Source organism: Thamnophis sirtalis, unplaced genomic scaffold (assembly GCF_051295495.1).
Source record: "Thamnophis sirtalis isolate CommonGarterSnake01/CBP01778 unplaced genomic scaffold, rThaSir2_p1.2 scaffold_4, whole genome shotgun sequence".
NCBI classification, from domain to species: Eukaryota; Metazoa; Chordata; class Lepidosauria; order Squamata; family Natricidae; genus Thamnophis; species Thamnophis sirtalis.
The window spans coordinates 103000449-103022199 of record NW_028261384.1 but is presented as its reverse complement, the minus strand read 5'-3'; the positions used below and the strand labels follow the sequence as shown (position 1 = coordinate 103022199).

Here is a 21751-nt window from a genome sequence, read left to right as displayed (position 1 = left end):
TCCCTGGGCTCTCGGCTGATGAAGCACCTGAAATCCTTCTGGGCACATCTCTACGAGGGGGACTCCTCCCTCCGGGCCCAGCCAGGTTTCAGTAATACATGCCAGGTCTGCCCTCTCGTCTAAAATTAAGTCCCGGACGAGGGGAGCCTTGTGAACTACAGACCTGGCATTTAGCGACAGCAGCCTGAGACCAGGGTCCTGATTACTCGCGCCATCTGGCCTTGGAGTGGGACTCATAGGGCCGGAAGGAGGGATCTCTATGACGTAGCGAGCCCTCCTTCCCCGGTAATGGCCAGCCCTAAAGTCCCCGCCATATCTGCCCCTCCCTGTTACGACCGTGATGCTCCGGCCCACTCCCGTGTCCGTGGCTCCCTCAACCACCCCTATGACATATTGATGATGTTGCCATTTTTGTGTGAAAGTATTTTTTAAAAGGTTAGGAATGGGAGCCATTATTATTTCCACCCATAAAACATTTCAAAATTAAGATACAGAGGCACCGGAAGGCCTCCTGCAGCTTGCTAGATATTCAAGAGAGTTATTGCCCTTAAAGTCCACATAGTTGTGCATCCCTGCTCTTAAAATTGGGATCAATGCATGGGTTCTTTGAAATATGAATGGCCACAGTTTCAATTATTTTTTAAAAATGATATCTAGATCCAATCCCTACTATACTGCTCCTAAGTAAAAATAAATTCTGGATGAAAGCAAACAAATATCAGAATATTGCTAAGAAAAATACAGGGTTGTTTAGTTATTGTGAACTGCTTGATTTGAAGGTGACTTTTTTTACCTGAAACACACACATAATCTGCCCTCATCCACTACTCTCAAACCGCCATTCAAAAGGGTAGAGGCTACTAATACCTGGTCCTAGTTTAGGATGGTATAAAGCAGAGTATCTCAACCTCCGCAACTTTAAGATATGCAGATGTCAACTTCCACAATTCTGGAGGTTGAAGTCCACACATCTTAAAGTTACCAATGTTGAGAAACTGATGTAGAGCAATATTAGCTGGCCTAGAGAGGCTCATGATGAAGGAATTCTTATTAAGAACAGAAAGGATTTGGAAAGCGAATATATAAAGCATTGTATGTTTCAGTAGGCAAGGAACTTTGGATACAATGGAAAGCTTGAACAATGAGAGATTAAGTGAATGAAGGGTTTAAAATTTACACTAAATTACAATTTTAAAAAAATACAGGTTGATGTATCATTAATATTTAACACTGGATAAGATATCAAAAATGCATGAAGGTGGCGCAGTGGTTAAATGCAGCACTGCAGGCACTTCAGCTGACTGCAGTTCTGCAGTTCGGCTGTTCAAATCTCACCGGCTCAGGGTTGACTCAGTCTTCCATCCTTCCGAGATGGGTAAAATGAGGACCCGGATCGTTGTTGGGGGCAATATGCTAACTCTGTAAACCGCTTAGAGAGGACTGAAAGCCCTATGAAGCGGTATATAAGTCTAACTGCTATTGCTATTGCTATTGCTACTTCATATGAATGTTGGAAATGCAAATGTAAAGAAGGGACTTTATAACATTGTAGTAGACATGTGATAAAGCAAAGAAATATTGGAGTAGGGTTCATATTCTAATACAGAAGATTTTAAAGTGAATAAAAATATAAAATTAGAAACTTTTCTTTTGGGTTTAATGGAATTGAATTGAATTGAATTGAATTTATTGGTCTTGTATGCCGCCCATTCCCAAAGGACTCCGGGCGGCTTACAATAAACAAAGGAAGGGGATAAATAGACAAATAGACAAACAACAATTTAAAATACACAACATTCATAGTTCCCGTGGGGCTGACTATTTCAACAGCCCCCCAGCCTTCCGGAGCAGCCAGGTCTTTGTGGCTTTGCGGAAGGCCAGGAGAGTAGTAAGGGTCCGGATCTCGACGGGGAGCTCGTTCCAAAGGGCTGGAGCTGCAACAGAGAAGGCTCTCCCCCGGGGAGTCGCCAGCCGACATTGGCTGGCAGATGGGATCCGGAGGAGGCCTAATCTGTGCGATCTGATCGGTCTATGGGAGGTAATTGGCAGGAGGCGGTCTCTCAGGTTCCCAGGTCCGATGCCATGTAGGGCTTTATAAGTAACGACTAGCACCTTGAAGCGAGTCCAGAGACTAATAGATAGCCAGTGCAGCTCGCGGAGGATAGGTGTATTGTGGGTGTACCTGGGTGCACCCACGATTGCTCGCGTGGCTGCGTTCTCGACTAGCTGAAGTCTTTGAACACTCTTCAAGGGCAGCCCCATGTAGAGCGTGTTACAGTAATCCAGTCTTGAGGTCACAAGGGCATGAGTGACTATCTGAAGGGCCTCCCGATCCAGGTAGGGTCGCAATTGGTGCACCAGGCGAACCTGGGCAAAGGTCCCCCTGGTCACAGCTGACAAATGGTGTTCTAAAGTCAGCTGGGGGTCCAGGACTCCCAAATTGAGAACCCTCTCTGAGGGGCGTATAATTTCAACCCCAGCCTGAGATATGGAATACTTGGCCAATCTTTGGAAGGGAACATCAGTAGTCACTCGGTCTTGTCTGGATTGAGTGCCAACTTGTTTACTCCCATCCAGACCCTAACAGCCTCCAGGCACTGGCACTTCTACTGCTTCGCTGAGTTGGCACGGGGCGGACAGATACAGCTGCGTATCGTCCGCATATTGGTGGTATTTGATCCCGTGCCGGCGTATGATCTCACCCAGCGGCTTCATGTAGATGTTAAATAGGAGGGGGAACAGGACCGAACCCTGTGGCACCCCATAGTTGAGGGGCCTTGGGGTCGACCTCTGTCCTCTGACCAACACCGACTGCAACCTGTCCGAGAGGTAGGAGGAGAACCACTGAAGGACAGTGAGTCCCACTCCCACCTCTCGCAACCGTTGCAGAAGGATACCATGGTTGATGGTATCGAAGGCCGCTGAGAGGTCAAGGAGCACAAGGATAGAGGGGTGACCCCTATCCCTGGCTCGCCAGAGATCATCAATCAGCACGACCAAAGCAGTTTCCATGCTGTAACCAGGCCTGAAACCTGACTGAAAGGGATCCAGATAATCAGTTTCATCCAAGGATGTTGAGAGGCCACCACTTTCTCAACAACCTTCCCAACAAAGGGAAGGTTGGAGACTGGATGATAGTTGCTCAAAATGGCTGGGTCCAGAGATGATTTCTTCAGGAGGGGTCTCACCACCGCATCCTTTAGGAGGAGCGGGAAAGTTCCCTCCCGGAGAGAGGTGTTAACTATCGTCCGGATCCAGCCACGTGTCACCTCCCTGCTGGTAGAGAAAAAGACTTGGGGGGAAATTGTAACTTTGGTGTTATATATGTTGATGGCCACAAGGTTATTTTATGCACAGAAATGGAAGGACACTTTGATCCCCACAATGTACACATTGGCTGCAAAAAATGGAGTTAGCAGAGATGGCTAAATTGACTGCTTTGATAAAAGAAAAAAAAACATAATTACTTTTGTTTCTACTTGGAAACAGCTTTCTGGACTTTGTGCTTGAGGTGGGGAAAAAAATGAAACTTTGATTTTGGATTTTGCCAATTAGATTTGTTGATATAGAAATCACTAGTTTATATTATTATGTAAAAGTAAAAAGTTGAGGTTTGATATTGTTATCTTATACTGCACCAAAGGGACTAGGAAGTCAATACCTTTTCTTTCTTTTCACCCACTTTTCTACACTCTTCCCTTCCCTTTCCCCTCCCCTATTTTTCCTATTATTTGTTTTTGTATTTTATATTATAAACTAACAAAAAGGACAATTTGGAAAGGCAAAAAAGAAGAAGAAGAAGAGGAGGAGGAGGAGGAGGAGGAGGAGGAGGAGAACAGAAAGGATGTCTAATGATGGAATGCCTACCAGTGCTGTTTCTGATCTGGCTTTCTTTGAAGACGCTAAGGTGATGGGAATCTCAGACTTCGGCGATTCCTGCAACTCACGCTTTCTCCTTGCTGAGGTAGCGTTGTGATCTGTTTTCTGAAAAGGAAGAAATATTAGCTGTTATTCTGTCTGTGAACATCAAGAACTGTAAGAATACTTGTCTTCATTTTCAGCCCTTTCAAAATATCTTGAGAATGCAACTTCAAGAACGCCCACATGTTGGCACTACTAGCAAGGAATTTGGAGAAATGCAATCCTCACAAAGCACATATTCAAAATAAATCTGGTATCTATACATGAATCAGACAGTGATATTCCTACAATGGGCAGCTAAGGAGTTGATCTCAAAATATACATATTTATATTAAGTGGGGATAGAGCAAAAAGAAGAAGAGGCTGGGAATAGACTCTAGACTCACAGTGAGCTTGAGGGGGTTGATGACGTCTTCAGATGGTTCGCAATACCAGTCTTCCTTCCCTTTTATCAAGATTTCAGTGGGGTAGAGCAGCCACTTTCCATTACTGGCTTCATAAGGCCATTCAAAGCCTAATGTGATTGTTCCCAGGGAAGCTAAAGACTCACTCTTCGTAGTCACCTTAAACAATAACAACAAAGATAACATATTGAAAATCCATTTCATTCTTCAGTTTGGAAAACTGTTTGTAACTCTTCATGATTAGGCTGAAAATTTCAGGGATCTTGCATTCAACTTTCCACTGACTTGCTCTTCAGATGAAAACCAGCCGAAGAGGTAGCAATTCTGAATGAAATCTGCTTAAAAGTTAAAATATTTTGTGACTAGCAAAGTGTCAGAAAAGAATGGGGGTTAAACACTCCTATGCCATAGTAGTCCTTATTTTAAAAAACACCTGTAGTCTCCTAAATCTAATTTTGTAGATGTTATGTTTAATATATCTATAATTATAGCCGTAAAAGAAAGAAATAGAAAATAGAAATAGTTCTATAATAAAGCCAAGAATTTTGGCTTTAGTTGGTTACATATATTGGTAATTTGTATAATAGCACGAAGGAACAAGAGTTTAAGGAAAAGCTGCATTAGTTATTCTTTATTCTCACATCTTCAAACAACAATAAAGTAAAGGGTCAAAATTGTAACTGTAAATGAAGGGCAATTTTCATTCACCCACCCAGCCCCATTATCTCTCTCTTTCTCTCTCCACATGTTTTTTTCAAAAATCTATTCCTGATCCTGTCCTCAAGCTTTCTTTTTCAGTAGCCTGATTTAGGAGAGAAAGTTCTTTCTTGTGCTATTAGACAATTAGACTTAGCCACTATTTGCTCCTAAGTCCAGATGAGACGGGACAAAGATTGAATGTTGGGCTACCAACTGAAAAAAAAAAGTCACTGCCTTGGAAACAAAGGATACAATTTAAGGCCTGACTGAAATAGGCAGTGACCACTCATTGCCTAATGTGCTGAACATCATAGGTGGAGCTTACTTAACAAATAAGTATTAGACAAGTTGAAGTCAAAACCCCTTGTCCAACTTTGTCATGATGGGATTCTAATCAAGAAAATCTATCCAAATGGAGTGCTGACTACAAGTAGTCCTCACTTAACAACAGGTTATTTTGCATCTGTTGAAAGTTACAACAGCTATGAAATAAGTGCATTCATAAAATCCATTCCTTTTCATGGAATGGCAGAAATTGGCAAAAAAAACGCCCCAAACCCATGAAAACACCATGAGTCACACTCAGTCCCATGCACCTCTGCAGTTATGTGATCATTTGTCAGACAGGTCAGCTTTACGACCAACCATGGTGTTTCTTGGTCACATAACAGTGTGTTTCATGATTTTTTGTCTGTGGATTTTTGGCATTTTTTTGCCAGTTTCGGGAAGAAAATGTCAATTCAAATGAGTGGATTTGCTTAATGATCACAGTAGACACTTACCTGGAAGTCCAACTCAATGGGATTGCCTACATCTTCTTCATGCTTCATGGCTGATTCTCCTACGACTTTCCCACTGAAGTATGACTGAAGCCACCGATTGATTCTACCGTGAAGAAATAGGAAAGTTAGAAGAGAGATTTTCACAGGCTTAGGTTGTTTTAACAAGCTAAATGTTGAGGTCATAGTTTCCTGGGAACCTTTTGCGTTATTCAGTAACATAGAGAAGTAAATTTCTTCCCTCCAAACATATTAGGATTGGAATGGTCTTTGACCATTTTAATTGGGAAGTCTAAAAGCTCCAGCTGTGATACATCTGGAGAGAACCATGTTGAGGTAGAGTAGCCTAGAAGCCCAGCTATATTCAAAGGCTGCGTTTTCTTTATGAAGGGAGACATACATTGGGATTCATCAAAATTTGGCATAGCATTTTGTCTGGTAATGAAACCCCTTTCTATAATGTTCCTTTCTTAACTCACGTCAAAAGTTTAAGAAGATACGTACATGCTCAGTGATGCATCAACTGTGTAGTCCACTAACAAAGCTGCTGTCACTAGTTGGAGATCTTCCTGATAGCTTATCCTGTACAAAATACAATAGTCAAAAGGCCTATCAGATTACTTTTAAAGTGATGCCAAAGAATATAAACTATTGTTGCATTGTGTCATCACTATAAATTATCTTAGAGGTTTAAGAAGAGCCCACACAGGTTTCCCAACAATTGGTACTGGTGTTGCTAGTTTTTGTACTACTTCGTAAAATATGAGAAATTAAAAAAATATTACTCGTGTGGTTCTACTATGAGCTTTATATATTAGAACAACCCAATATTACAGGAGGTGTGGTTCATAGTTACAGACTTACTTTTTGCCACCAAAGTCTATCTGACCCACACATACAGTTAAAACCTCATTTAGAGGCCTGAGAAAATAGAATGAACTGCCCCACTTTCAACTACAGGTACTTTAAACTACAAGTACGAAATACAGGTAAACTACAATTTAATATACTTTTGTTGGTTTTGCTTACGCCAAACAAAGTGTAATAGCAACAGCCTTTCTGAAAGAAGAAATACAGAACATTCCTCCTTCCTATGTTAATCTTCATAATATAGTTGTAATTTATTAATACTTTCCCCCACTTTTAATATAGCATACCAAAGTGGTGTGATATACTGTATTTGTGACTTTCTTCTCTTTGATATGCTGATCCAAGAATAATTGGTTTCACTGGAGCGAGGGGTATGTATGCAGCGTGGGGGAGGGTGTGTGTGGGTGTAGGTATATGTAAACTGTTCTAGATAGCAATAGGAGAGGAACTATCTTAACACAAAATAGAAACCATTTTGTGAATTCATTATTGATAAGAGGACAAGACTCACGTGGAAGGTTGAACCTGGACAGTGATATTCTGGGTAGATAAAGTAATCCCACCAATTTCAAATGTGATAATCAGCTCTAACTGGAAGAGAAGTCAGATTGTGCAATATTTTGTTAAGGTTTGGATGACATATTTTAATCATGTTTGTAATCTGAGGTTCACTAGACTGCCACTGGCTGACTACACAAACATCTGTGGCAAGAATTATCTTTTATCAGCTGAACTGTCTGAAAGAGCAATACCTGGCTTTGGTGACTCTTAACCTCAAGACTGGACTATGGACTTGTCGTTTCAAGACAAACATTAGACTGGATAAATAAATTCTTATTCAATACCAGTAAGTAAAGGTAAAGGTTCCCCTTGCCCATATGTGCGAGTCGTTCCCGACTCTAGGGGGCGGTGCTCATCTTTGTTTCCAAGAGCCAGCGCTGTCCGAAGACATCTTGGTCATGCAGCTGGCATAAATGCTGAAGGCACACGGAACGCTGTTACCAGTATCAATACCAGTATCTATTGTTATTAATTCATGTTGAAGAAGAATTGGAGCTCTTTGTAAGAATTATCAAATAAAATGCACTATTACTGCAGTGAATTTGCAAATAAATAGTTCGGTGTTTGACGCATAGCTGTTGATAAAGCTGAAAGTAGAAATTCTTCTTTCCACATTGACAATGTTCACTAGTTAAAAACTAGGATGTAAATCTAATCTAGTGAATAATCTTAATAATTTAAAAAGTACTGCAGTCGATGCTTATTAATTTTTTAAAAATCTGAAAGGATAAGGTGATCCTGAGCAATTAGGAAAACACCCCCATTGATGAGACCCACCCAACAAAAACTTAGTTTTTCCAAAGTGTCCAAATCAGAAACAATTTACCTGCTGATTCTTTTTGAAGGGATTGCCCAGTTCACATATCACAGTCTCTTTGACAGTGCAGAGCCCACTCTGAAAGGAATAAAAGACACACTTCATTGTCTTACTGCCTTCTCCTTATTTTACTTGTGTGTAACTCAATACAGTATTGATAATTAAATATTATCAGAGATGCTACACATTCTTTCCATGAATGTTTTTCCTTCTTTTATATATTTATATATTTATGTTTGTTGTGTGTATACAGTATAAGCATATAAGTGTATGTATGTGTGAATACATATACACATACATACATATAGGAATAATGTTTTATGCCCCAATACCTTCCCCATTTGCAATTCCTCTAGAAATGAATTGGTTCTTAAGCAATTATGAAATAAAATAAGTTTTAAACATAATCCAGAGCCTACATATGGCAATCAGTATTTGTATCCCCCAGATCCTTTCCTCAAATATTTTTCATCAGTTAAATAAACCAAACAACAACAAAAAGTGGGGGAGGGGGAATGTTTATATACATAATAAAAAGGCAAAATATGCAAAACATAAAGAAAAAACATGTAAAAATATACTAAAAAAAATTTTTTTTACCCCAACTGTTAATGGGTTACACTTCTACTGTGAATACATGCAGTTAATTTTTCCATGGTTGCATATTTTTAAATTTTGATCTCCCAATCCTGCATTGATGGCGAGATTTCACCCTACCAATTTTTTTGCCGCACTAAGTCTTGCCATGGTCAACATGTATTGTAATAAATCTAAAAGATTTCATTTTTTTCTCTGGGATTACACCTAATGAAAATATTTAGGTTTTACTTCAAAAATGTTGAATTTTTAATGTATTTTTTTTTACAGTACTTCTGGGTTATTTTCTATAATTACCGTATATTTATTATGGCATTTCCAAAATTTATTTGTTTGATTTATCTATCATGACACTAATTGACAGTTATCTATAATCTATCTATAAAGATATAGACTATTTTATACTAATATTCCTTTAAACAGTAGCATGTTGTAAATTTCATTGATTTTCACACACTCCACAATTCTTCTCTTTGTTCCATTATTACTACTTGTTTGAAGTTCTGCATCCATTTTATCATGCAGTTTGTTATTTAGCTCTGTGTCATGTTTAAGTAACTATGTATAAATACATCTTAACTTATTATCTTATTATCTTGACTCTATATAAGAATTTGAAACTTTGTCATCTCTCTCAGGGTCTTCCTTCTTTAAGATCATTGTTTATTTTTCCTGTTTTTTGCTATGATAGATTCCTTCTCTCATTAATCAATCCTTGTTCCTTTATTCCACATTTCTCAGTTCAGCTGCATAATACTGGCATATATGATCAGATCCTTGTTACTTTGTCTCTAGAATATCATCCAATATTGGGGGAAACTAGTTTTCTTCTCTTAAGTCTTGTACAACACTGAATCTTACTCTTGTTTTTAGATTCTTATTTCATTTTTGAGACTTATGATATGGCTTTATTGCATCTGTAGTGGAGCCCAATTTATTAATGGAAAGCCGATGTAGGCCTTAGCTCCAACAAAAATAGTGTATTCCTGGTTAAAGCTTTTGAATCTTGACATATGTCTGTTCACTTAGTTGATACAATTTAACCATGGCAATACTTCTATACTTTCAGGCTAGTCATTGGCTTCATCTGCAAAGTAACTGGAAATTATGAATCTTGAAGAATATTATTCTGATCTGTTAGAAATGCTTCCAAGTGATTAATAAAGAAAAACATCACTTAATGCAACAGTTGTAAATTTGTGCGAGAGAGTACAAAGGACCCCACAGTTAAAACCTGGGCTACATGTATTCTCTTCTATTGGAACTTGTAAATTTTTCTGAAAAGCCATTGAGTGCAGAGCTGCTTGGAACATTAACCTAATGCTATCCCAACTTTCAGAAAATACCCTACCGGCCGAATTGAAGAAGGCACCAGGAAGGGTGAGAAAGTGATATTGAGGAGAGCCTCATGAGCATCCTCTCCATTGGTAGGTGACGTTGGCTTATTAGTGACTTTGATGGTCAAATTCAGTTTCTTGACTTCCGAGCTGTACTGTAACACCTGCACACCATCTCGTCTATAATGGAAAAGAATAATAAACAATTGAGGGAGAATGATTGAAAAAAGCATATATGCCCCTCCATTCTTTTCTTAACTTTGGTCAAAAGTGGCTAGGACAACAATGGAAAATTCGTGACCCGGCAAAAGCGCGGACGGCAAAAGCACGATCGACAAAATCGCGCCTTTGACGTCATCACAGCGCGACGAAAAAGATCGAAAAATTCAAATAAAAATTAATAAAAATTAAATTAAAGCAAGCCGATTCACATAAAGGTAAGGGTTAGGTTTAGGGTTAGGGTTAGGTTAAGGGTTAGGGTTAGCTTTAGAGCGTTAGCGTTAGGGTTAGGTTAAGGGTTAGCGTTAGGTTTTTCGTTACTTTAACGGTTAGGTTTAGGGTTAGGTTTAGGGTTAGGTTAAGAGTTAGGTTTAGGGTTAGGTTTAGGGTTAGGTTTGGGGGGCTTAGGGCAGTGATGGGCAACCTTTTTGGCGTGGTGTGTCAAAAATTGGCAAAAAATCGAGCATAACTCGCGTTGTGTGTCACTTCGACAAAAACATAATTTTGCGCAATTTATAGTTTAAACTACAAAAATGTATAATTGCAATATATAATTGTATTTAATAAACCAAAAACAAATTATTTAACACACCTGCTTAGTAACTTCTTTGTTCATCAGTCGATTTCGTATGTTGCCCTTGATATTATTGAACTTGTTTGCCGTGAACCAGGGCTGTGGAGTCGGCTGCTTCCAGCTCCACGTCCTCATCAACATGCCACTCCAGCCCGCCCCAAGAGAATTCAGATATTCTCTTAATAATTGCATCTTTATTCTGCATATCGTGAAATAGAACTGGCGCACATCTTAGGAGAGTTTCTTTAATAAATTCTCCCTCATTAAGCGCTTTTGCATGCTGAGCTATGGAGTGAGCAATGCTCAAACTTGCAGAGTTTAAATTTGTAGAGCCTTTCATAAATAAACAGCGCACTGTTCCTGCGCTCCTCTCCTGCGGGTCCTCCCTCGCCGCGCTGATGACGTGTGTGTACACGGCACGCACGCCTTACCAGCAGCCCCTGCGCTCAGAAAGGGGCAGCGGCGATACAGTAAGTGAGTGTGGGCGGGGGAGATCACACGTCCCCCCCCGTTCCTCCAGCACAGATTCTTTCATCCTCGGCGGCCGTGCAGGAGCCGAGGATGAATCGCATGAAATCCTGTGCGTGTCACCCCAAATGGCTACGCGTGTCAGCACTGACACGCGTGTCATAGGTTCGCCATCACTGGCTTAGGGTAAGGTTTTCGCTTTATTTTTACATTTTTCGAACTTTTTCGTCGCACTGTGATGACGTCACAGCGCGCTTTTGTCGAGCGCGATTTTGTCCTACGCGCTTTTGTGGTGGTACTCCCCCAAAATTTAGGACTTTAATCTTCATAATTTTCAGGTAACATTGGGGTTCTTTGAAATCATCATCCAAAACTCCTAGAAGAGACCACATGGCTTATCTTGCTTAAGAGCAAGAAATGGGTACTCATCAACTTTGTGCTTTTGTCCCTAGATAAGAGATAATTTTTACTGAAATGCTTCCAAAACTGTGCAATGTTGTAACTGTCTGGTGATGAAACCCCACTTATCTAGGCCAGCCAATCAAAGGATTCTAGGGCAGGTCATCTATGTGATAACAATAGCATGCACTGATCATGACTTTATGCAGTGATTTTCTAAAATTCAGCACGTACATCATCTAGGAGTTACTGTATTTATTGCCCTGGAAGAAAAATCTCAAGAAGGTAGTCTTTCTTTAGTGGTTATAATGATGAGCATGATGTAGAAAACATTCAGAACTAGACAGAATTCACCCTAAATTTATGATTATTTATTTATGACATGCTCTTTTTCTTCCTTATCTCATTCTTCCTTCAATAAGCCAAATCCTCTCACCTGGGCAGCTTTTGGTTCTTTTCATTTAGAAAGAGTGCCTGAATCTGCAAGTTGCTATTGCATTGGCTGTCAGCTCCACATTCCTTCTGAAACTGAATCTGAAAACAGACATTTTGAGTCAACAAAATGAGACAAAAAACAAGGGAAGGATGTTCATATAGTTTGTAGGCTACATTGTGTATATCAACTTTCTCTGGTTTGATGTTCTCCAGAAGCACTGGACCGCAATTCATGTCTCCTTCAAGAAGCATGGCCAGAGGAAGCTATTTTAAAAGATAAACTGGAATACATTAGCATGGGAAGCAAGACTTTTAGAAGGGTTCTGTATGTAAGGAGGATCAATCCTTCACTACAACTGAACCACAATTATTGTCTCTCTGCACATTTAAAGGTAAAGGTTCTCCTCGCACATATGTGCTAGTCGTTTCCAACTCCAGGGGGCGGTGCTCTTCTTAGTTTCAAAGCTGAAAAGCCAGTGTTGTCCAAAGACTTCTCCATGGTCATGTGGCTGGCATGACTAAACACCGAAGGCACACCCTGGGTACCAGGGTAACTGCAAGACCACCTACTGCCACTGGTAGCCTCCCACTTTCCAGTGCGATCCCACAGAGTTGGCCTCCTCAGGGGGCCATCGGCCAGACAGTGTCGGTTAACGACCCCCAGGGGGAGAGCCTTCTCTGTGGGAGTGCCTTCCTTCTGGAGTGAGCTACCCCCGGAGCTTCACATAATCCCCAACCTCCAGTCCTTCCCACGTACCCTAAAAAGTTGGCTTTTCCAGCAAGCCGGCCTGGCCTGAATAAAATAAAATAAATGATTGATTTAATTGTTAATTTTAATCTAATTTTTAAAAAGTTATTGTTAATATTATTTGGGTTTGTTTTTGGATACTCTATCTAATTTCCTTTTTAACTTTTGTAATATGTGTTTTTTTTTAATGTTGTACGCTGCCCTGAGTCCTTTGGGAGAAGGGTGGCATATAAATCCAACAAACAAACAAACAAACAAACAAGGCACACGGAACGCTGTTACTTTCCCACTAAATGGAAACAAAACACTCAACATGTACTATGTAAATGATGCTAACCAAAGCTTTCTTTTAAAAACTACATTTGTAGAGGGTGTTTCCAAGGACAATACTGAATGTTTGAATTGTAAATCACTCAGAGTCATTGCTGAAATGGGTGGCTGTAGAAATCCATCAAACAAACAAAAATAAACAAATAAATAAATACAATGCACAGAAAAGGCAGTACTCTTTGTTCTTCCCAAGTGTGAACATCTAACAATGCTTTCCCACTCACTCCCCAATTAGACTTTTGCAGAGCTTCTTTCAAAGAAAGCTTTTAAAAGCCTGTTTATTATGATATAAGGAAAAGAGAGTATGAGTCAGATAGGAAGGCCTCACAGACTGCTAAGTTAATGGGTATTGTTTATGATCTTTCCTCTCAATGAGTCTACTTCTTTATAGTCACTGTCTCCAACCTCCTTTTATGTGTATCCTTCTTGAACCAATCTATTCAGCTCTGGCTTCTCCAGGAGATGGCAGAAAATAGGAGCAACAGGCAAGCCTATGATTTTTATGGATTGCTGTAGTGGATTCCCATCAATGTCTAAAGATGCAACTCCCTAAATTTGATTGGATTAAGCAAAAGAATTATATTAAGGTGACTAAGGGTAACCGACACTGAAATTATCACATTATATTTCTACACAAACTCTAAACATAGCTTAGGTTCAATCTAGTTAAAGTATGTGAAGACATTTTTCTAGAATGAAATTTATTCTAAAATTTAAAGATAATGACTAATCTGTTCCACCAGATGGTGCCAGAGGACTATTTGGTAGGTGAGCTGTTAAGTGATACAGAAAACTGAACGGCGCCTATTTACAAATAATTTGCATATATCTGCATGGATAAGTTAGGAACATGCACACAAACTCTTCCTACTGCTGTTTGCTTCTGGGCAAAAGCCTGCCACCCACCATTAGTTGCAACACTGCAATATTAGTGTGCAATCTACATGGCCATTTCAACTGAGGAGAGGAAAGGTGAAAAGAATAGGAGGAAAAACTAGAAAGAGAAGGAAGGACTACTAACCTCAGTGTAGTTTTCACGAGGCTGATCCTCATTCAAAACAGGAAATGCATTAAGGGAGCGTAATCCCAACTGGAATCTCCGGGGCTTTTCTGAAAGAGAGTACTTCATAGAGAACGCAATGGGGTGGAGCTTGTCTCGTATGTCATCCTGCAGAATGAGCAATAATTTATTTCAGAGAGCCCTAAACTCAATTCTAAACTTCTGTGTAGTTTATGGAGGGACATGAGAGTTCTCCCCATTCCCCCCCCCCCCAGGTCATATTGATTGATACAAACAACCTAATAAAATATTGCAGGCAAGATGGTATTTAGCTCAACAATTCCATTTTATGTCTTGAATTGACTATTCCTAACCTGTAGAAGGACTCTCAGGTTTTGGCACTTGCTTGGCATGGAAAATTGTCCCTTGTAGATAGCAGAGTTGGTCTCAGCAAAATATACACGGGGTGGCCGGCGGTAACGGTCAGCTTCCACAATGTAATCCAGCTCTGAAACCAAGGAAAAAATGGATCAGGGACATAACCAAGGATCCTCAAATCATTCAGTAATCATTCAAAGTTATGATGGCACTGAAAAATGAAACTTATGACAATTCTTCGAAGTTGTAGCCATCACAGATTCTCTGCAGTCTCAGATGCTTGACAAGCAAAGTCAACAAGAAGCCAGCATGAAATCATAAGTCATGGTCATGTGACATCACAGTTATGGTGATTTGTTTAACAACTGCAAATGGAACTGATATCGCAAGTTGGCAAAGTCATGGGACATTTCACTTAACGACACTGCTTAGGAATGGAGCTGCCGGTATCAATTATAATTTGTAAGTGAGGACTATATTATAATCTCATACTTAATTCGAATCAAGGAATGCAACAAAAAACAAATACGCCACTGGTAGAGAAACTGGCTCTCCTACATTAAGAATAAAAATTTCAGGCCCAGCAGACACCCTCCCTATCCTCTTCCTTCACACATGAATTCTCCTAAATGGAACAAATCTACTCACTGATGGTTTCCTTGTATTTGGGATCTCCAGCACTTTGAGAATAGGAGAAGCAGAGTTCTACCTTCATGCTGTAAATGAAAAGATAAGAACGGAAAGGAGAAAAAGAAAAACAAGGGATAGTAAAGCAGGGACAGATAACTGAGGTTCCTACCAATGAAACCCAAACCCAAAGTGCCTTGCCTTTATAGAGAAATACATAATCCTAAATTCAAAGTCACACGGCACCACACCTGAAGCTCCAGTCTTGGCACATCAAAACTATAGCAACAGCACTTGACTTATATTAGGTAATGGTAAAGGTTCCCCTTGCACATACTGTATGTGCTAGTCATTCCCGACTCTAGCAGGCGGGTGCTCATCTCCATTTCGAAGCCAAAGAGCCAGTGCTGTCCGAAGACGTCTCCGTGGTCATGTAGCCGGCATGACTAAACACCGAAGGCGCACGGAACACTGTTACCTTCCCACCAAAGGTGGTTCCTATTTTTCTACTTGCATTTTGCGTGCTTTCAAACTGCTAGGTTGGCAGAAGCTGGGACAAATAACAGGAGCTCACTCTGTTATGCGGTGGTAGGGATTTGAACACTGAACTGCTGACCTTCTGATCGACAAGCTCAGTGTCTTAGCCACTAAGCCACCGCATCTCTTTGACTTATATTAGGATGCCCTTTATCTGTTAATTAACCAGTGCCAAACATTCAGATGGACCGCCCTGCTTTGTTTGCAGCAAGGAATGATGTTTCAGAGGCCCCAAGTGTTCTTTGAAAAATCAATTCTTGCTAAGATAAGAGAAAAAATTTATTTTTTCATGCAAGAGGAAGATTCTCTCTCTCTCTCTCTCTCTCTCTTTCTGTGTGTGTGTGTGTGTGTGTGTGTCTGTCTGTCTGTCTCTGTCTCTGTCATCTGCTTTGAATCAGAAAATTGTCAAAGCTGTTACTCTGTCTGTTTTAGTCAAGGACAATTTCATCTTATTTAATTACAGAGTTGGCATTGTACAAAGGAGTTTTTCCAATTTGGTACCCAGGAGATATATAGAGGATCTGCGAGTCTCAGAATTCCTAGTCATCAGCCTCTGGACAGTAGCAGGCTAGGAATGGCTAATTTTAATTAATAATTATAATTAACTAAAGAGGTAATGCTACATACAAATAATGCTATGACAATCCACTTTAGAGAAGAGATGCCCCCTTTCTTCATGTTTTCACACCCTTAATATATTTTCATTTTGATTCAGTGTTACTTTATAGTTTCTTAGAAACTGACTTAAGAAAAGCTAAGAAATGTGTTCAGTGCACAATCACATCTGACAAGTCGGATATGATTTTATATATGCCATCTCTTCAATGATATTTTCTAGGAAAAAATGCTAACTAAAACAGAAAGGAAACAACATGAATTTAAAATTGGAAAAAATAGATGTTGACAAAATCAACATTAATAAACTCCATCACCCTTAAACTAGCCTTAGTTTAGAAGTTACAAACACTTCCAGATGTTGAAGGATGCCAACCCCAAACTAATAGCACGCTGAATAGAACTATTGGAGGGGGGAAACTAATCATATCTGGCAGGTTAAAATCCCTCCAGCTGACTTAAACCTGAAATAACTTGCATCTTATCAAATTGTCTATCTTCTAAGGGACAGGATGCCCTGTTCCAAAAACAAATCTACAAGTCTCTTACTCAACTTTTATTCTTTTTAAAAAAAACCAAGCAAGGAAAAGGACTCTGCAATGTCCCCATTCAGCTTGCTCCAATGTGGCCTTTTACTCTGATTGCCAGATGTTTTTCTCATTCAAACCTAACTTGAATCTCACCACATTTTGTATAAACACTCTTGTTTCTCCTCCCTGTTCTTGGTGGGGAGGGCAAACAATTGTTCTCCTAATTCTTTCCAACATCCTCTAAAATAAACTGAAAGTTGGCAATACGCTGCCCTTTCATCTTTTTTTTCTGTAGGCTAAATATACCCAGTTGTATCATATTTGTGTTGTCACACACCTTGAATATCCGTGTATTCAGGCATATAAAAATGAAAATAACATTTATAGGGTTGTTATTACCAAGAGCTTTGAGTACATTTGCTTGGGTCCAGAGGGCTTGGAGTAACAGTAAAAGTCTTGTTTAGGATATTGATCACTGGACGGGCTCTGCAGAAAGGGAAGCGCAACAAGCATTAAGGAAAAACCACAGTAAAATGAATCAATGCATTTTTAATGGAAGCGTTTAATAAACATAAAAACTAATACAAAGTAACCTAGAATAAAAAGTAAAGTTCAGAAGGTGCAGAAAAAAAGGAAAAAAGACAGTAATAAAGAAGTTGTTTCCAACTTTCACCATACCAAGCATAAGCTATTATAATAACTTTCTCTTTTAAAATTACGAATTAAAAAAAATCCCTTCTATATCCATGTTTAATGGCATTGCAGGATTTGATCTTTCATCAATCTTTCGCTGATGACGTTCAAGAGGAGTTTTCATAGCTTTCACCACCAGCTAGTTTGGAAATCCCATAAAGAAGGATTTCCCATAAAGAGGCATTGTCCAGAATTTCTTATGGCAGTTCTTCCATGTCAGATTTGCATTCCCATTTTGATGATGTCAATTTTGTTGCCTTCCTTGCCTTCACACTCTATAACAGTGATGGTGAACCTTCTCAGCACCGAGTGTCCAAACCGGGATGTGGATGCATGTGTGCGCGCCAGAGCACCGGAAACCCGAACACCAGCTGGCGGGCATGCGCTTGCCTGTTTTCGGGCTCTTATCAGGCTGTTTTTCAGGCCATTTTCAGAGCCAAAACTAGCCCCCAAAACAGCCTGAAAATGACCTGAAAAATGGCCTGTTTCTTTGGCTGTTTTTCTGGCCACTTTCAGGCCATGTTCTGGTGCTTTGGTGCCCGCAAAGACCAGCTGGTGATGGTGCAGGTGCCCACAGAGAGGGCTCCTAAGTTCCACCTCTATCACGTGTGCCAAAAGTTCGCCATCACGGCTCTATAATATCTATGTCAGGTAAAACTTAAAAAAAAAAAATTCTCAACATTTTGTAAAAAAATTGTCCAATGAGATCCGTATACTTTTCAGATTTTAATTATTAATATCCTGGTGATTATCAATCAAAAATAAGATAGGAAAAATTATAGTCATTTTATTTCTTTTATTTCTGCCTACTTTTTTAGTTCCCTCGAGTATCATCTTTCATCAAGCCTCAGTTCTGATATGGGTTTGGTTCCATTTCAGTAAGTTATTTAATTTTACAGTTTATTTGTTTTTCAAACCTGACGAGAAATAACCAATATTGCAAACCTCGCTGGTATTCCAATCTATTAAAAAGTTTTTAAATCAAAAGCCCCTGTTTTTTTTACTTTTTGCCATTTGTATATTACTTTAAATTCTCAAGTCTCTGTTTAAAATTTCTTAATTTCTGAGAAATTAAGAGTTATCAAATTAAATTCCAAATTTCAGAGAGATCCAGGAATCAAATTCAGCTTCTCTCTACTATCCATAAAATGCTTAAATCAAAAATTTATAAAATTGATTAAATGTGAGTTTGGCTAGCTTAGTGTCCCCTATTAAAGGATCCCCTGGAGCTGGAAGCAAAGATGTCATCTTCCTCAGTTTCTAGCACTCCAACCACAGAGACCCCTAACGAGGAGCTGCCCTTCCGAACATTTATGGGTAATCTCTCCTTCTCTCCTTCTCCAGAGAGCTTTGAAGGACCAATCTAGGGCTGTTCTCTAGGGCTTATCTAGCCCTAAATGAGCAGAAATGACACAATGGCTGTCATTTCTGCTCATTTGCGGAGACATCTTCAGTCAGCCATGATTCACAGCAGAAGCCCACAGAGACCCAATGCAGATGTAGTGCATAAATAAAATAAATAATTCCTAATCACGACGGTGATTTCAATTACTCAGTGGTGAAGAAAATGTGCTGTTGCATGTGATCATTTGTTTACTTCCGCAGGACATGATTTATAAAAGTGCTCCTCTTTTCAATCAGGGTAATTGATAATATAGTATTCCTCAAAATGATGCTCCCTAGGTGAGAGGTACATTGACTTCCATATTCATCAATCCACCATGACCGTGAATAGCTGAGGGTTGGAAAGGCTGCCCTAATAGAGAGATTGGAATTTCCTTCTTCTTAAAATAGATTTTCATTTTTTAAGGCCAGTATATAGTGGAGTTTAATGTGCGGTTATAGGAACGGTGTAAAAGAGAAGGCTTTGATTATATTAGTCATGATATGTGCACCTGGGCCGATGAAAAACTATACAAAAGAGATGGTTTGCATCCATCAATGAAAGGAACTAACTTACTTGGCATTAAATGCACAGATTTTCTAGATAAGCATTTAAACTAAACAGTGGAGACAGAAAATTAATTATGGTGGGAATCAAATAATTTAACAACTGGTTCTCTGCCCTAATGATTTCTTCCAATAGCCAGTTCACTAAACTGCTCAGAAAGTTATCAACCGGTTCTCCCGAAGTGGTGCGAACTGGCTGAATCCCACCACTGATTATCAGTGCACGTAAAGACTCATAAGAATATCAACTTTGCTGTGAAGCAAAAACAAGCATTCAATAGCAAGTGCCATACCATGTGCACTAATCAAGCAGGTAGTAAGGCAGCTGGGGACAACACAGGTTACGTAGAAAATAAACACAGGGTCAGTCAAAATGGAAATATCTCTACAAAAATAAGCACAACAATGATGAAAACTGCCTGGAATGGATTTAGGTTAATGTAAAAGGGAGAAAAAAATGACATTGCCATAGGTCTATACTACACTCCAAGAGGTAAACTCCGAAAGACAGACTTAAGATACAGAAGGATCTTGACAGACTTGAACATTGGGTGCTATCTAACAAAATGAAATTCAATGGTGAAAAGAGTAAGGTTCTACATTTAGGAAAGAAAAACAAAGTGCACAGGTACTGTATATGTGGTACCTTGGTCAATAGTTGTGAGGGATCTTGGAGTCCTAGTGGACAACCATTTAAATATGAGCCACAGTGTGCAGCAGCTGCCAAAAAAGCCAGCACAGTTCTAGACTGCATAAACAGAGGGATAGAATCAAGATCACGTGAAGTGTTAATACCACTTTATGCTGCCTTGGTAAGGCCACACTTGGAATACTGCATTCAGTTTTGGTCGCCACAATGTAAAAAAGATGTAGAGACTCTAGAAAGAGTGCAGAGAAGAGCAACAAAGATGATTAGGGAACTCAAGGATAAAACATATAAAGAAAGGTTGCTGGAACTGGATATGTCTAGTTTAATGAAAAGATGGACTAGGGGTGACATGGTAACAGTGTTCTGATATCTCAGGGGCTGCCACAAAGAAGAGAGAGTCAAGCTATTCTACAAAGCACCTCAGGATAGGACAAGAAGCAATGGGTAGAAACTAATCAAGGAGAGAAGCAACTTAGAACTGAGGAGAAATTTCCTGACAGTTAGAACAATTACTCAGTGGAACAATTTGCCTCCAGAAGTTGCAAATGCTCCAGCACTGGAAGTTTTTAAGAAGGGATTAGATAACCATTTGTTTAAAGTGGTGTAGGGTTTCCTGCCAAACATGGAGTTGGACTAGAAGACCTCCAAGATCCCTTCCAACTCTGTTATTCTGTTACTAATGAGAAGGAATAAATGGGGGGGGGGACCAAGACTGCTTTTAACCTCTTTTACCACATTTACCTGAGTAGCAAGATATTTTCTGAGAGAGTTCCCACCAGGAGATCAGGATAGGAATTTCCATCCACATCCATTCCGCCACTGAAGGAGTAACCAAAAGTCTTGACAACAGGATTAAAATCTTCCCCACTAATGATCTGCAAAGAGGTTCAGAAAATGAGAGGCAAGAAGGATATTTACAAATGAGACTAAAATCTCTGCTTGGTTTGTATATACTGCCATCCATGATGGAACTGTTGGTGGCCAAGCATATATGAATGAACAGTAGGACTACTATTAACATAATTATGTTACACTGATCTGACTGGAGAGGAGTTCTGGGACTTTCAGTGTTGACATATTCACGTATGTAGTAAATCAATCAAACATTACATCCTGTAACAATTACGAAATTGTCTTGAAGCTCACAAAGATAATAAGATGCAATATATACAGTATGTAAGAATATTTTATAAATTGGAATTTGTCTGAATTAACTGACTGAACAATATGGGGACATGCTGCACATAAACCTAGAGGATATGCTTTACCCAAAGAGATAAGGATGATAAAGAGATGATGATAAAGGTGCTTTTACCTGCTGTGGCTTATTAGCAAGACCACCTACACCACTCTGGTAGATGTATACTTTCCCCGAACCTTCATAGGGTGCCCCAATGGCAATATCTGAAAGGGAAGAGTACAAAGAAGAAGGAGAACTTCCCTTTTATGAGATCTCACAGTTCTCATTATACTTCATCTAGATGGGTTTCTTTTTAGGTTTCCACTGGAATTGTATCCAATGTACTTTAACATAACTTTTCAAAACAAGTAATTGTATTACTTCCCATCACTAGTCAAAAATCTAACAAAGAATGCTTAGGTTTAGCTTTTATA

General features: G+C 39.5%; 1 protein-coding gene across 1 annotated transcript in view; it reads right to left on the bottom strand.

Annotated features, from left to right (window-relative positions):
• ITGA3 (integrin subunit alpha 3) overlaps positions 1-21751 on the bottom strand; it is a 92249-nt gene that overhangs the window by 17412 nt on the left and 53086 nt on the right. Inside the window, exons 8-21 of the mRNA XM_087713622.1 lie at positions 21453-21541; positions 20879-21012; positions 17245-17331; positions 15185-15252; positions 14533-14666; positions 14180-14326; positions 12082-12179; positions 10000-10165; positions 8061-8129; positions 7185-7264; positions 6308-6385; positions 5807-5909; positions 4308-4484; positions 3868-3984 (exon numbers count right to left, since the gene is read on the bottom strand). Coding sequence (XP_087569748.1) covers positions 3868-3984; positions 4308-4484; positions 5807-5909; positions 6308-6385; positions 7185-7264; positions 8061-8129; positions 10000-10165; positions 12082-12179; positions 14180-14326; positions 14533-14666; positions 15185-15252; positions 17245-17331; positions 20879-21012; positions 21453-21541 — 1547 coding nt within the window. The remainder of the gene's footprint in view (positions 1-3867; positions 3985-4307; positions 4485-5806; positions 5910-6307; positions 6386-7184; positions 7265-8060; positions 8130-9999; positions 10166-12081; positions 12180-14179; positions 14327-14532; positions 14667-15184; positions 15253-17244; positions 17332-20878; positions 21013-21452; positions 21542-21751) is intronic.